This window comes from Sus scrofa, chromosome 14 (genome assembly GCF_054392235.1).
Source record: "Sus scrofa isolate SSC_HxYL_T2T_F1_AM1 chromosome 14, Sscrofa_HxYL_maternal_Yorkshire_Landrace_v2.0, whole genome shotgun sequence".
Classification (NCBI taxonomy): Eukaryota; Metazoa; Chordata; class Mammalia; order Artiodactyla; family Suidae; genus Sus; species Sus scrofa.
The window spans coordinates 154,069,718-154,086,382 of NC_139396.1; the positions used below are offsets into that span (position 1 = coordinate 154,069,718).

The 16,665-nt window shown below is 41.2% G+C and overlaps 1 protein-coding gene and 1 long non-coding RNA gene across 27 annotated transcripts in view; both read right to left on the minus strand.

The window, feature by feature from the left end:
* Positions 1 to 16,665, minus strand: part of ATE1 (arginyltransferase 1) — a 244,120-nt gene that overhangs the window by 74,555 nt on the left and 152,900 nt on the right. For 24 of the 26 annotated variants that reach the window (XM_084995701.1, XM_084995697.1, XM_021073568.2 and 21 more), the window contains one exon: positions 1,874 to 5,411. The exons of the other annotated variants lie outside the window; for them this stretch is intronic. In XM_084995701.1, the coding sequence (XP_084851827.1) occupies positions 5,233 to 5,411 (179 nt within the window). In that variant the 3' untranslated portion in view covers positions 1,874 to 5,232. Of the gene's footprint in view, positions 1 to 1,873; positions 5,412 to 16,665 lie in introns of those variants that run through there. 26 annotated transcript variants of the gene reach the window in all.
* Positions 9,817 to 16,489, minus strand: LOC146397109 (uncharacterized). Its single transcript, XR_014827075.1, has 3 exons — positions 14,160 to 16,489; positions 11,489 to 14,100; positions 9,817 to 11,175 (listed from the first exon to the last, which is right to left on the minus strand). It is a non-coding gene; the product is annotated as an uncharacterized LOC146397109 (long non-coding RNA).

Below are 16,665 nucleotides of genomic sequence, written 5' to 3' on the forward strand. Positions count from 1 at the left end.
AAAATATTTTCTGGATAGGACTGGATTAAAGATACCAACTGTGACAACTAATTGGCTGTGAAAAATGTCATTTTACTTAAGTAAATCTTAGTCAATCTTTTTTTTTAAACTAAAAAACTTAGCTAAATTAATTATGGTGGTACATTTTTTCACTTTCCTGGTATCCATGTTTTAAATTTTTAATTTTTTTATTTTTTTTGCTTTTTTGGGCCACACCTTTGGCATATGGAAGTTCCCAGGTTAGGAGTTGAACTGGAGTTACAGCTGCCAGCCTACGCCATGACCATGGCAACGCCAGATCCCTAACCCACTGAATGAGGCCAGGGATTGAAGCTGCATCCTCATGGATACCAGTCAGATTCATAACCCACTGAGTCACAATGGGAACTCCTCCAGATACCCATTTTAAAGACCTCGGGCTACAAAAAAAAATCAGTGAATTAGAATCTTCATTGGTTTTAAGTAACTTTACATTTTTAAATAAAACATTTTGTAAGTGGAAATTCTGGAAATGTGCGGACTGTAAAAATATACGGTAGGTCTCCCCAAAAACATTTAGTTGAGGGACAATGAGAGGAGGGACACTAAGTTTTAAAAGCTATATATTTCTTTCTTTTATTTTTTTTTTTGTCTTTTTAGGGCCACGCCTGCAGCATATGGAGGTACCCAGGCTAGGGGTCAAATTGGAGCTGCAGCTGCTGGCCTATGCCACAGCCACAGCAACATGGGATCCGAGCTGCAACTGGGACCTGTACCACTGCTCACAGCAACGTTGGATCCTTAACCCACTAAACAAGGCCAGGGATGGAACCTGCGTCCTCATGGATGCTAGTCAGATTCATTCACTGCTAAGCCATGGCAGGAACTCCCTAGAAGCTATACATTTTCTGAACCTTCAAGTAAGGAGAAAACTCCTATTGTCCAGTGACAGGCAAAGGGAATTAGGAAATAAGGAATAAGCTCGATGTTGCCAATGGTTCACAGAACTGATAAAAATGATCAACACGGTCCATTTCATCTCCTGCCATCCATCGGGAGGGGTAAGTCTTAAACCTCCTTTCTCAAAAGATCACAGACACAATGGAACCTCGTGCAGCCATTTAAGTGGTTATTCCTCCTGTTTTCATTTTCACAGTAAATTAAGATGTTCATATTAGAGGGAAAATTATGAAGCGATATACACGGCATAATTTCATTTTTATTTCAAAATAAAACAAAACATACATACATGCAGGTAGAATAAAAGTTTGAAAGGACAGACGCCAAAATGCGAATGAGTGGTGGTCAGTGATGGGATTGTAAGTGATTTTTTTTGGTTTTGGTACAATTTTCTACATTGCCTAAGTGTTACCTGGTAAACACTGTCCATTTCAAATAAGAAAAACAATAAAGCTATTTGCATTCTAGAAAAAACACCAGTGGGGATCACAACTAACATTTAAATCACCTGGGAAACAGGATTCACTTTGCCATAAACTTATCAGGATCTCCTTATACTATGAAAGACAAAACACTTTAAAATGCACCCTATAAATACACTGGACTATTGCGAATGATACACTTTATGAAAAATTTTCTGAAAACTAAACTTTTTAAAAGAAATTTAAATTTGAGTTTGCTACTTAAATCTGTATCTTGTGAAAACCCAGGCTCTGTGCTTAAGGTGAGATTAATTTTTTCCTGAAAAAGAAATCCGTCACACTTTGTCAGGTAACTATGTGATGTGAAATTCCAATTACTGAAAATTAAAAACCATAATTCATATAGCTAATGTTCTACCTTTATTCTGCATATTCCCTATAGGTAAAATGTACCCAAGAACTCAAAAGATGAAAATACATATGCCTTTTAAGTAATGACCAGCAAGAGCCACTGCAGATAGAAAGTTTTATTTTTTTCCATTCAAGCTTTATCAAATGGACTGTTCAAGAAGCACATACAAGAGCAGAAAATATCACATGCAATCAAATTTGTTTTGTCTTGCAGTCACTGGTTTTCTTTTGGAAAGTAATACACATTTGAGTGAGTTCTAATCAAACATTTCCCAACTGTTTCCATTTCATTTCCTTCTTTAAAGTTAGCAACAGAAGATACGTTTTAAGTACCTGTCTTCATCTCTCATCTTTATTCATACTGAATAAAAGCCTATAAAAATCAAACTATATAACTGTCCAGAAATCTGGAAAGGTTCATTTACATAATACATTCCCATGTGTTTAGAAAACATATACAACTGATATCTTGCACAATGGATAAAAATTAGGATAAGCTGTTTGAAAGAAAACATAAACAAGAGTAATTTCTTATCTAAATAACTTTAATCAAATGAATAATATATTCATCTGATAACAGCCTCTATCTTTTAGAATATAAAAAAGTGCTCAGATTACATTTTTTTAAAATAACAAAAAAATCTCATAGAACTGAAATAATTTAAATGCAGATGGCAGCCTGGGGAATCTCTATTACATTTTTGCTCCCAAGACAGGGAGGGAGGTGTAAATTTATCTAAAATTAGAAAGGGACTCTACAACACTAAGACAGCAAATTCAAAGCTTACAGCTTTGAAAAGACAGAAGCCCCCTTTGAAAGGTTCTCATGTGTCCTTCTTTAAATGAGAGCCACAAACATAACATCAGATTTCTCAGCTGGACTGCTTATCCACTGACCAAGCCAAGTCATGTTCCTTGACTGTCCTTTCCTAGCCCACTATCAACATTCACTTAGCGAGCGCTCAAAAGAATGTCTTTTGAAGACACTTTACTCTCCAAAGACCACACGTTAATACAACAACTGAGCAGAAGCAGCTTCATGCCCCCTCTTCTCTGGAGCATTACTGGAGTCAACCCAGGAGGCCACTCCCAGGGGCACCAGCACGGTTCCCACAATAGATGGGGGAGTTTATCACTTGCCTCTGAAGGAACCCTAAACTGATTCGGCAAGAAGAAACCAGAGCTGTGGTAAGAAATAAGATTCGAGTTTTCTCTTCATTTGATAAACACCAGTTGTGGTCTTAATTAATCCCGTTCTATAAGTTAATTACTACGATGACAGCAGGTGTAACATGCCTGAGGAGATCAACCTGGGTGTCCGAGTGCCCAGGGGACCAAGTATGGACCCTGCGCTGCTTAACTTTAATAACACTGCAATTCCTCACAGCACGTCTGAAATGTCCCGTACCGAAGTTTCTTTCAATGGATTTCAGGTCATTCTTTCTTTTTTTGCTATTTTAGGGCTACACCACCGCATATGGAGGTTCCCAGGCTAGGGGTCAAATCGGAGCTGTAGCTGCTGGCCTACACCATAGCTACAGTAACTTGGGATCTGAGCCATGTCTGCGACCTACACCACAGCGCACAGCAATGCTGGATCCTTAACCCACTGAGTGAGGCCAGGGATCGAACCTGCATCCTCATGGATCCTAGTCAGGCTTGTTAACCACTGAGCCACGAAGGGAACTCCTCAGGTTATTATTTTTTATTTATTCTTTTAAAAATGTTTTAGTTGCTTATAGCATCATTTCATAAATCATAAAAATTATTACTTTAGAGGGAAATTTTTAAAAAGATGTTGTATAGATTCTGAAGGCAGTTCTAAAAGAGTCTGTCAACTGCTCTTGGGAGAGACTGTTCTGAAGGACGAAGCTCCGGAAGCACGCAAAGTCCACGCCATCCGCCTCTATCCCCAGTCCCCTGAGTACCTGCTCATGGCAGCTGCGACAGACGCACATTCGCTCCGAGTGAAGAACTCTGGACGTGGACCTTCTAGACATTTGTTTTTTAAAGTCACTGTTTTATGATCCTTTTATTCTAACTACCTTGAATTATTTTCTAACACTTCCAACTGCATATCTAAATTCAGTGCATTTAGGAGAAAAGTTTAAAATCAGTAGTGGGAGTCAAGCCATTAAGTTTTATAATATAGTTTTTTAAAAAGATCAATAGAAAATGGAAAAATGGGCCAAGGGGGACATGAAAAGGACTCGGGAGCCAAGCAGGTGGCGGCAGAAGGGGAGCAGCCGAGCAAGAGCACAAGAGAGTGAGCCTTCCCCGCCCTCGCCGTCTCCAGCGCAGCTGCAGCAGACATGCCTGCTCCTTCCCGTCCCTCGTGGCACAGTGCCTGCCTCCTTAAAGGTGTGGGACGAGGGACACCTGCTGAACGAGGGAAGGGACAGGGAAAGAGGGCCGGCCTCGGCTCCGGTGCCGACGCTCGTCTCCTCTCCGACTCTTCCAAACCAAAGTGCAGCACACGAGTGGATGCTGTGTGCCTCCTGCCCTGGTCAGAGGTCAAAATGCTTCCTGCTTCATTAAGTGCGACGTGCGGCACAGCTAGAAAGGTAGGCAGATATTAACTAATTTTTAATCGATAACCAAAGACTTGTGTCCTGAGTTTTAAGGAAATAAAAGTTAGCGTACATTTACCTTTGATGGGTTCAAAAAAAAAAAAAAAAAGACAAAACCAAAAACCAAAAAACCATTTCTTAGATTTTGAGAAACAAAGTACCCCAGTTTGTACAATATAACATATAATTAGGGTCATCACATATTTTATGGGCCAAACTGAGAGACTTGGGAGAGTAAAATGGAGCACAAGCAGTAATTACTATAGGAAAAATGGTCCATTCAAGAGAGCAGACCAAGAATAGGGCTGTCCTGGGTAAAGACACATCCAATGTTAACACAATATCCTTTCTTTGAAGTTGTCTACTAAACTGCAGAGTGTAACATCGGGCAGTGATGTCACACTGAACACTGAGTAACAGCCCGCTGTGTTCCCTTGAGGAGACATTTTCTAAGCGATGAAACACAATCCCGCCTTCTCCCCACACTTCGCTTTCAGCAGACGCGAATGTTGTAAGTGGATCAGAGGAAACAGTCTGTTTTAATTTCTCTAACAGAACAGAAAAGCACAACTGCGACTTAAATTACTTAAGACCTATTCATTCATTTCACTTTCCAAAATGTTATCAGGAGAAGGTTACCATCTCTTGCTCATAAAGCCAAACTGCAAAATGACAAACCTTAATTGGAGTCTAGGTCGCAACCTATGTTAAAAATCTTTATATGAACCATGAGATTCTCACAAATACATTGCCACAAAATATTTTAGAAAAACCAGAGAGCCGTCAAAATAAAAAAGTCTAATCTGTGGATGGGAACGGCACTGACCCAGAGCGATGGACCTGCGCCGCAGCCCCCAGCAGCAGCCCGCGGCAGGGGCAGGGGCGCCCGCTCAGTTTCTGAAGAGCAGCATCCGCTCGGAGCAAGCCTGCCCCACCAGGGCCGCGTACTGCAGCACGGCGGCCTCGTCGCGTGGGTCTTTCTGCTGTTTCTTGTAAACGCCGTAAGGCATGATGGCTTTCTTGTAAAGCACCTGCAGGCGGTCAGGTTCCTTGCTGCGACCTTCGTCCACTGCAATAACCAGAAACACGGATTAAAAGCAGTCACAGAGCAAACCAGTTTTCATTTCCTCATTTAAGAATGTTCAATGTGAAATAGAAAAAGCATGTATTAAGGAGTCCTCTCTGAGCAACATGTTCGAACGAGGGCCTGCAGCATGAAGACCAACCTGAGTATGTGACTCGACAGACAAGGCCTTGCTGAAGGAGAGGTTCCTTCCACTCAGAGAGCTGGGACAGCAGGGAGACACAAAGAACCGCATACAATTTAAAAACCGCCTTTCACGGCCTCATCGCTTTCGCACACACAATAAAGTTCGTGGCTCTCCGGCACCTTTCCTGAGTCTGATTAACATTTATCTTGCCTCTCCCCGAGCCAGCATATTGAGTGCAGTTTTCCTCTCTGCAAGGCCGTTTTCTGCTGACTCAGCACTCTGGGCGGCCCTGCGCTGGCCAGGCCTGGACAACGGGCGCTTGGGTTGTGTGGGCAGGAGGGCAGGTGCTTACAGCTTTTGTGGAGACTGCCGCTATCGCCTCTCCTCTTCTTCTGCACCGAAGAACTCCTGGTTTTTAGCAGGACACGCCGTTTCCCAGCCTTCCTTGCAGCCAGGTGTGGTCTTGGGCCAAGTTTTGGCCAACACAATACAAGCAGATGTGTTCTGGAGGACAGCTGGCCCAGACCCTTTGCCTTTTGCATTTTTTAGCTCCTCCTTCATTCTGCTGGAGCGTGAACGTCATGATAGGAGCTGTAGCCTCTCTCTCGGGCTTAGGTTAAGAGATTTCTTTTGGTTCAGCAAAATCAAAAGCTACAAGATCCATGGGTACTTGAGGACTGTGTGGAGCAAACGGCCATGCCAGCCCTGGACTGCTTCTGTCTAGACTTTTATACAAAACAAATAAACTATCTTGTTGAAGACAAATCAGTTTATTAGGTTTCTCTTATTGGCAGCATTCCTAACCCTAACTAATACAGAAAACAGTGTTATAGCATCCACTCAAATGTGTTTCTTTTTTAATCACTGACTCAGTAAGGTCACTTATTAAAATCATTCTACAAGCAGACTAAATATTACAATCATTCAAAGGGTTTCCAAAAAAACACAAAAGCCTGGATCCTACCCCCAGAGATCCCAATTTAAAAGCTGGTCTGAATGGAACCTGAGCATCAGTATTTTCTTCAGCATAAGAGGTGATTTGAGAACAACTGTTCTAGAAAAACACACACCAGTGTTTAAATGTATGTATAAGGATATTTATAGTAGTATTATCTGTAATACTGGAAAACTAGACAACATAAATGTCCATCAGTGGAGAACTGGTTAAATACGTTAAGGTATATCCACATAATGAAATGTTATACAGCTAAAGATAGTTACGTGAAAAAAAAGTAGATGGGAGTATAAACAACTGTTCTTTTTATTAAAAGCCTAACATATGCCTAGGGAAAAATCTGACAAACATACGTCCACCTGTGAAGAGTGCTTCTCTCTACCTGCTTCCTCTGCCTGGACCAGCCCTGCCCCAGAGAGCCACAGGGCTCGCGCTCTTCCCCAGAGCACCGTAAATGCCAGCTCCTCAGAGGGCTCTCCCTGGTCCCACATAAAACGGTTCTGCCTTTCCTTGTTCCCCTGTATTCCCAGCACTTACCCCATCTGACATATACATTTATTTATCGACTGTTTTCCTCTCCACTACAAAGTGCTATGGGAATAAAAATTAAAAACTACTACTAATATTTCCCCAGTACCTGTCCAATGCCTGACACATTGTAGGTGCTCCATGAATATTTGCTGAATGAACAAACCTATCTTCCTATGACCAGAGACTTCCATATTGTGGGATATATACACACACAAATAGACACAGTCATCATTTTCTGGAAGGCTTTTCTAACTAAAAAACGGTTGTTTTTCAGGTTGATTTGGGCATTTCTTTTTTTTTTGAGATTTTTTATGTGCTAGACTATGTCTTTTTTTATTACTCAAAATGAATTTATCACATCTGTAGTTGTATAATGATCATAACAATCCAATTTCACAAGATTTCCATCCCATAACCCAAGCACATCCCCTCACCCCCCTATCTCCTCCAGAGACCATAAGTTTTTCACTGTCTGTGAGTCAGCATTTGTTCTGCAAAGAAGTTCAGTCTGACTTTTTTTCAGATTCCACATGTCAGTGAAAGCATTTGATGTTGGTGTCTCATTGTATGGCTGACTTCATTTAGCATGATAATTTCTAGGTCTACCCATGTTGCAAAAAATGCTGGTATTTCGTTCTTTTTAATGGCTGAGTAATATTCCATTGTGTATATGTACCACATCTTCTGGATCCACTGCTCTGTGGGTTGTCTTTTTGTGTTGTTTAGGGTTTCCTTTGCTGTGCAGAAACCCATTTGTTTATTTTCGTTTTTATTGTCCTTACTCTAAGAGGTGGATCTGAGAAGATATTGCTGTTGTTTATGTCAGAGAGTGTTTGGCCTATGTTTTCCTCTAAGAGTTTTATAGTGTCTGGTCTTATATCTAGGTCTTTAATCCATTTGGAGTTGAGTTTTGTGTATGGTGTTAGGGAGTGTTCTAATTTCATTCTTTTCCATGTGGCTGTCCAGTTTTCCCAGCACCACTTATTTGAACAAGCTGTCCTTTCTCCATTGTATATCCTTGCCTTCGCTGTTATAGATTACTTGGCTGTAGGTGCATGGGTTGAATTCTGGGCTTTCTATCCTGTTCCACTGATCTATATTTCTGTCTTTGTGCCAGTACCATACGGTTTTGATGACTGTTGCTTTGTAGTATAGTCTGATGTCCGGGAGCCTGATTCCTCCAGCTCCATTTTTCTTTTTCAGTATATCTTTGGCTATCTGGGTCTTTTGTGCTTCCAAACAAACTTTAAAATATTTTGTTCAAGTTCTGTGAAAAATGTCCTTGGTAATTTGATAGGGATTGCACTGAATCTGTAGATTGCCTTAGGTAGTATAGTCATTTTGATAATATTAACTCTTCCAATCCAAGAGCATGGTATATCTTTCCATCTATTTGTGTCATCATTGATTTCTTTCGTCGGTGTCTTATAGTTTTCAGAGTACAGGTCTTTTGTCTCTTTAGGTAGGTTTACTCCTAGGTATTTTATTCTTTTGGATGTGATGGTAAATGAGATTGCTTCCCTAATTTCTCTGATCTTTCATCGTTAGTGTGTAGAAATGCCATTGATTTCTGTGTATTAATTTTGTATCCTGCAACTTTGCCAAATTCATGGATGAGCTCTAACAGTTTTCTGGTAGAGTCTTTAGGATTCTCTAAGTATAGTATCATGTCATCTGCAAAAAGGGATAGTTTTACTTCTTCCTTTCCAATCTGGATTCCTTTTATTTCATTTACTTCTCTGATTGCCGTGACTAGGACTTCCAAAACTATGATTTTTTTTTTTTTTGTCTTTTTTCCTTTTCTAGGGCAGCTCCCGTGGCATATGGAGGTTCCCAGGTGAGGGGTCTAATTGGAGCTGTAGCTGCTGGCCTACGCCAGAGCCACAGCAACGCGGTTTCCGAGCCGCGTCTGCAACCTACACCACAGCTCACTGCAATGCCGGATCCTTAACCCACTGAGCGAGGCCAGGGATCAAACTTGCAAACTCATTGTTCCTAGTCGGATTCATTAACCACTGCACCATGGCCGGAACTCCCCAAAACTATGGTGAAGAACAGTAGCGACAAAAAAAACAAACAAAAAAAAAACAACAAAAAAGGAGTTCCCGTTGTGGCGCAGTGGTTAACAAATCCGACTAGGAAACATGAGGTTGTGGGTTCGATCCCTGCCCTTGCTCAGTGGGTTAACGATCTGGTGTTGCTGTGAGCTGTGGTATAGGTTGCAGACGTGGCTCGGATCCCGCGTTGCTGTGGCTCTGGCATAGGCCAGTGGCTACAGCTCCAATTCGACCCCTAGCCTGGGAACCTCCATGTGCCACGGGAGCAGCCCAAAGAAATAGCAAAAATGCACACACACACAAAAGAATAGTGGCGAGAGCAGACATCCTTGTCTTGTTCTTGATCTGAGTGGGAATTCTTTCAGGTTTTCACCATTGAGAATGATGTTCGCTGTGGGTTTGTCATATATGGCCTTTATCATGTTGAGGTAGGTTCCTGTTATGCCCACTTTCTGAAGAGTTTTTATCAGAAATGGGTGTTGGATTTTGTCAAAGGCTTTTTCTGTATCTATTGAGAGGATCATATGGTTTTTGTTCTTCAGTTTGTTAATGTGGTATATCACACTGATGGATTTGTGGATACTGAAGGACAGCTGCATCCCTGGGATAAATCCCACTTGATCATGATGTACAATCCTTTTCATGTATTGTTGGATGCTGTTTGCTAGTATTTTGTTGAGGATTTTTGCATCGATGTTCATCAGCAAAACTGGCCGATAGTTTTCTTTTTTGTGGTATCTTTGTCTGGTTTTGGTATCAGGGTGATGGTGGCCTCATAGAATGAGTTTGGGAGTATCCCTTCCTCTGCAATTTTTTGAAACAGTTTCAGAAGGAAAGGTGTTAGCTCTTCTCTAAATGTTTGACAGAATTTGCCTGTGAAGCCTTCTGGTCCTGGACTTCTGTTTGTTGGAAGTTTTTTAGTCACAGTTTCAATTTCAGTTCTTGTGATTGGTCCATTCATCTTTTCTATTTCATCTTGTTGCGGTCTTCGAAGATTGTACTTTTCTAAGAATTTGTCCATTTCTTCTAGGTTTTCCATTTTATTGGCGTGTAGTCGCATATAGTAGTCTCTTATGATCCTTTGTTTTCCTGTGATGTCCGTTGCTACTTCTCCTTATTCGTTTCTAATTTTATTGATTTGAGTCCTCTCTCTTTTTTGCTTGATAAGTCTTGCTAAGGGTTTATCAATTTTGTTTTCTTTTCAAAGAACCAGCTTTTCGTTTCATTGATCTTTTCTATGGTTTTCTTTGTTTCTATTCCATTGATTTCTGCTCTGATCTATGATTTCTTTCCTTCTACTAACTTTAGGTCTTGCCTGTTCCTCTCTCTCGAGCTGCTTTAGATGTATAGTTAGCTTGTTTATTTGAGCTCTTTCTTGTTTCCTGTGGTGGGCTTGTATTGCTATAAACTTTCCTCTTTGAACGGCTTTTGCTGCATCCCATGGGTTTTGGAGTGTCGTATATACGTTGTCATTTGCTGCTAGGTATTTTTTAATTTCCTCTTTGATTTCTTCAGTGATCCAGTGGTTGTTTAGTAGCATATTGTTTAGTCTCCACTTGTGTTTTTTGCAGATTTTTTCCTGTTGTTGATTTCCAGGCATATAGTGTTGTGGTCGGAAAAGATGCTTGATATGATTTCAATTTTCTTAAAGTTATTGAGGTTGGATTTGTAGCCCAGGATGTGATCAATCTTAAAGAATGTTCCATGTGCACTTGAGAAGAATGTGTATTCTGTTGCTTTTGGATGGAATGTCCTATATATATCTATTAAGTCCATCTGCTTTAATGCATCATTCAGGGCCTGTTGTTTCCTTACTGATTTTCTGTCTGGTTGATCTGTCCATTGCTGTAAGTGGGGTGTTAAAGTCCCCCACTATGACTGTGTTATTGCTGATTTGTCCTTTTAAGGTTGTTATTATCAGTTGCCTTATATATTGTGGTGAACTTATTATGTTGGGTGCGTAGAAATTTAAAATTGCTATATCTTCTTCTTGGATTGATCCTTTGATCGTTATGTAATGACCTTCCTTGTCCCTTAAAATATTCATTTTAAAGTCTATTTTGTCTGATATGAGTATTGCTGCTCCAGCTTTCTTTTCTTTTTTCTTTTTTTTCTTTTTTTGTCTTTTTTGTCTTTTTGTTGTTGTTGGTTGTTGTTGCTATTTCTTGGGCCGCTCCCGCGGCATATGGAGGTTCCCAGGCTAGGGATTGAATCGGAGCTGTAGCCACCAGCCTACGCCAGAGCCACAGCAACGTGGGATCCGAGCCGCATCTGCAACCTACACCACAGCTCATGGCAACGCCGGATCGTTAACCCACTGAGCAAGGGCAGGGACCGAACCCGCAACCTCATGGTTCCTAGTCGGATTCATTAACCACTGCGCGACGGGAACTCCTCCAGCTTTCTTTTGATCCCCGTTTGCATGAAATATTTTCTTCCATCCTCTCACTTTCAATTTGTATGTGTCCCTAGAAGTGAAGTGGGTCTCTTGAAGACAGCATATATATGGGTCTTGTTTTTGTATTCATTCAGGCAGTCTATGTCTTTTGGCTGGGGCGTTTAGTCCATTAACATTTAAGGTAATTATTGACATGTATGTTCTTATTGCCATTTTATTAATTGCTTTGGATTTGTTTTTGTTTTGGATTTGCTCTTTTTTTATTTTCTTCTTCTCTTTTTCTCTCCTCTTCTGGTTTGATGACTATCTTTAGTGTTATATTTGAGCTGATTTTTCTTTGTGTATCAATCGTAGATTTTTGGTTTGCAAGTATTCTGAAGTTTTTAAGAGTCTATATTTATATGAGATTGTTTTAAGTTGTTGTTCTCTTAACTGTAAGTTCATCTCCAGTGTCCCGCATTTGTACCCACCTCTTCTCATGATTTCTGATTTTGATGGTATAATTGTGCATGGATGATTTCGTATCTTTACTGTATATATACCTTTACTGGTGAGCCTGTCATTTGCGGAATTTTTGTTTCCTGTTAGTCTTTTCTTTTCTGCCTAGAGAAGGTCCTTTAGTATTTGTTGTAAGGCTGGTTTAGTGCTGCTGAATTCTCTCAGCTTTTGCTTATCTGTGAAGGTTTTGATTTCTCCTTCAAATCTTAATGAGAGCCTTGCTGGGTAAAGTAATCTTGGTTGGAGGTTTTTTCCTTTTACCACGTTAAGTACATCATGCCACTCCCTTCTGGCCTGCAGAGTTTCTGCTGAAAAGTCTCCTGATAACCTTACTGGGGTTCCCTTGTATGTTATTTGCTTCTTTTCCCTAGCTGCTTTCAAGATTTTCTGTCTTTAATTTTGGTCAGTTTGATTAATATGTGTCTAGGTGTATTCCTCCTTGGGTTTATTTCATATGGTACTCGCACTTCCTGGATTTGAGTGAGTGGTTCCTTTCCCATGTTAGGGAAGTTTTCAGCTATTGTCCCTTGGAATATTTTTTCTGTCCCTTCGCTCTTCTCCTTCTGCCACCCCTATAATACGGATGTTGGCATGTTTAACGTTGTCCCAGAGTTCTGACGCTCTTCATTTGTTTTCAATCTTTTTTCTCTTTTCTGTTCTGCATCCGTACTTTTCAGTAATCTATCCTCCACCTCGCTTATTCGTTCTTCTGCTTCCTGTATTCTGTTAGCTGCTTCTAGTGAATTTTTTTATTTCAGTTATTGTATTTTGCATCTCTTCTTGTTTAAGTTTTATATCTTGTATCTCTTTGCTCAGTGTTTCCTGTAAGTTATTCATCTTTGCCTCCAGTTTATTTCCAATGTCTTGCATCATCTTCAGCATCAACAGTGTAAAGTCTTTTTCCTGGAGGCTAAGAATCTCATGGCTTAGCTGATTTTCTGGGGTTTTTCCTTTCTCCCTCATCTGAGTTACAGTTCTCTGTCTTTTCATTTTTATAGGTTTTTGGTGTGGTGACCTTTTTATAGATAGTAGAGCTGTAGCCTCTCTTACTTCTGATGTCTGCCCCCTTGTGGCTGAAGTCGGTATGGGGGCTTGGTGTAGGCTTCCTGATGGGAGGGGCTGATGCCTGCCCACTGGTAGGTGGAGCTGATTCTAATCCCTCTGGTGGGTGGGGCTTAGTCTCTGGATGGGATTAGCGGCATCTGTGTGCCTGAGAGGTCTTCAGGTAGCTGTGATCCCACCTGGATTGTTGTTTGCTCTTGGGCTTCTCAGCAGCTGACTGACGGGTGGGGCCAGATTTTCCCAAAATGGCCACCTCCAGAGAAGGGCAGCTGCTGAATATTCCCAAGAGCTTTGCCTGCAATGTCCCTCCCTCATAACAAGCCACATTCAGCCCTGTTTTCCCAGGATGTCCTCCAAGGACTGCAGTCAGGTTTGACCTAGATTCCTATGGAGACCTCACTCTGCCCTGGGACCCATTGCATGTGAAAGTCCGTGTGCACCTTTTAAGATTGGGGTCTCTGTTTCCCCTAGTCCCGTGGAGCTCCTGCACACAAGCCCCACTGGCCTTCAATGCCAGATGCTCCAGGGGCTCTTTCTCCCAGTGCCAGATCCCCGCACATGAGGGTTTGATGTGGGGCTCAGAACTCTCACTGTTGTAGGTTGAGTGTCTGTGAACCAGTTAGTTTCCAGTCTGTGGGGCTTCCCACCTGGGAGGTATGGGGTTGTTTATATCGCGAAATCACCCCTCCTACCTCTTGATGTGGCCTCCTCTTTGTCTTCTGGAGTAGGATATCTTTTTGAAGGTTTCTGGTCCATTTGGGTGAAGAGTGCTCAGCCTTTAGTTGTGAATTTTGTTGTTTTTAGGAAAGAAGTTGAGCTCCAGTCCTTCTATTCCGCCATCTTAATCCCATCCTCTTGGGCATTTATTTCTTTGCTAAATTTGGATCTTCCGAAAATAATAAGTGGAAATGCTAATTCCTTTTTATAAAAATCAAAAGGATTGGAGTTCCTGTTGTGGCTCAGCAGTTATGAACCCAACTAGTGTCCATAATAATAGTCTGATCCTTGGCCCCAAGCAGTGGGTCAAGGATCTGGTGTTGCCATGGCTGTGGTGCAGGCCGGCGTGTAGGTCACAGACACAGCTGGGATCCAGTGCTGCTGTGGCTGCGGTGCAGGTTGGCAGCTACAGCTCTAATTTGATCTCTAGCCTGGGAACTTCCCAAGCTGCGGGTGCAGCCCCATAAATAAATAAATAAACAAATAAATAAATAAAGGATTGTTTTAGGAGATTTCTCAGGGTCTTTTGGCTATAAACCTCTCTTTCTTAAGGTCAGTAATCAACTTTTCACAAAAGAGTCACTATAAATTAAATATTTTATTGGATGCCCACCTATACAATGCTTCATCTATGCTCTGGATACTTAAGTTGGATTACATTCTTTTTTATTTTGTTATGGGAGCAACAAGTACTAAACATTTATTCTTTAACTCATGTTGTTTTTTTCTACTAGATAATCACAAATTAATTAGGATAAATCATCCACAATCAGTTTCAGGAGAGAGCAGTAACACTGTTCTAATATCTACAAGAACGAGTAATCCCACCTGACAGGCTTGTCTCATAGGTGAGCTGATTTGATCATCCTGATGAGGGAGCGAGTTTACCAGGGGATGAAAGCTAAGCATGTACTGTTACCCTGTCAGAGCAGACCACGTTCTCCCGCTGAGACTGTAGCCTGGGCAGGCATGGGGGCCAAGGAGAAAGGGCACAGCACGGAGGCCAGCCTCACGTGCACAGGACTGCGTGCCAGCATGGTTCAGACTGCTGCTTTATCCCGGACGTATTCTGAGGATGCGGCAGTGAGAATGACAAGAACTGCCAGAAAGGATCTCCTCAGTGCAGCTGGGGCCGTGCCTGGGCCTTCTGTGGCAGGAGGCTAGAGCTGGGGCTAGAGCTGAAGGAGGCAGAAGCCAGGGCCTTTCTCCCGAAACCTCTCCTCTCTCCTCCTGGGCTCCTGCCTTTTCGCAGCAGCTCCAGCTGCTCTAGAAGTTGTCGAGGTTCCAGCTCCCACTGGTTGCCCATCCTGGGCCCGAGGCCTTTTCTCTTCAGCTCAGGATGGCAGTGGTTTTCTGCTGTGGATACTCTCTGGGTCGCTTCTCTGTGCCTCACTTGGTCCTCAGCACCACCACGGCTGTTATCACCAGTGGATACCCTGCTTAAATGTCCTCTGCCCTAAATACCTGACACGGCTTTGGTGTACCAGGTTGGACAATACCAACTTCAAAATATAGGTTGTCTCTTACAAATTACTTTATCCTAAGCAAAAAGTCACATATTTTAAAACAAATGTTTAACCTTGATTAGGTTGACCATATCCTTCCCAGGGTGAAGGACAAGCACAGGAAAAGGGAGGAACCAGCCAATTTCAGACATTACAAAGCACGTGGACTGCAACACAGAAATCTCCATCACTCAGCTGTAAAAGGTTCAAGTACGCTTAGACTAACACAAATAAAAAACCAGTAAAGATCAGTGAGAACAGCAAAGGAGAGAAGCACGCTGTCAAAACTGCACAAAATCTAAGTCTACAACCTTGACTTTTTAATACTGGAATTTTTAGGTATATCTATGTTTAACTAAATAGAATAATGTTTAACAGCCTATACCTTTATCCTAAAATATTTCAGGACAGACATACTTGAAAATTTGAGTGAATGGAACACTCTAAAAAGGCGTAAGATTTAATATGTCATCATCTTATTTTATATCTAGAATGAAATGCCACCCTCTAATTTTTATTCTTTTCTAGTATGACATATAAAAATGAAAACAGATTATGAAAAACCCACCATTATGTATAATTTACATCAACTATTTTAAAGTGCACTCCTCCTAGAGAGTAGGAAATTTGGTATTGTTTCATTTGTCAAAATATGTATTTCATTTCTTGCTAAAATACAGGAAAAGCTTTAAAATTATACGCCTATCAAATTTTGGGGAAACACTACAATATACAAGGTTCAACCACCTGTAATGCTGCTGAATCTCTGGTTTAACATACATATCTAAGTTTCACAAAACCTCTAAATTAATTTATAGCATTTTTAAAGAACTTTATAGCATAGAAATCAATCAAGTTCGATAGTTCTTTTCTACTGCAAATACTTTTGAGGCTTTTGCTCTGGGTTAAGTAGTTAAAAGCTTAATATACTAAAAAAAATAGATGGTAACCAGTTATTGACTTTTTAACATCATATGTAATTACTAAAAAGTGGTAATAATGAATTTTAAAATCCTTTCCTGGAGTTCCCCTCGTGGCTCAGTAGTTAACAAATCCAACTAGGAACCACGAAGTTGCGGGTTCAATCCCTGGCCTTGCTCAGCGGGTTAAGGGTCTGGCATTGCCATGAGCTGTAGCATAGGTCGCAGACGCGGCTCAGATCCTGTGTTGCTGTGGCTGCGGCGTAGGCTACAGCTCTGATTGGACCCCTAGCCTGGGAACCTCCATGTGCCGCAGGCACGGCCCTAGAAAAGACAAAAAGACAAAAATAAATAAATAAATAAATGAATAAATAAAACCAAATCCTTTCCTCATTCTCTTCAATGTTAGTATGTCCAAGTCACTGGAGATGCAAATATGTTTTTGGTCTTAGTGCTCAAATACTTTGGA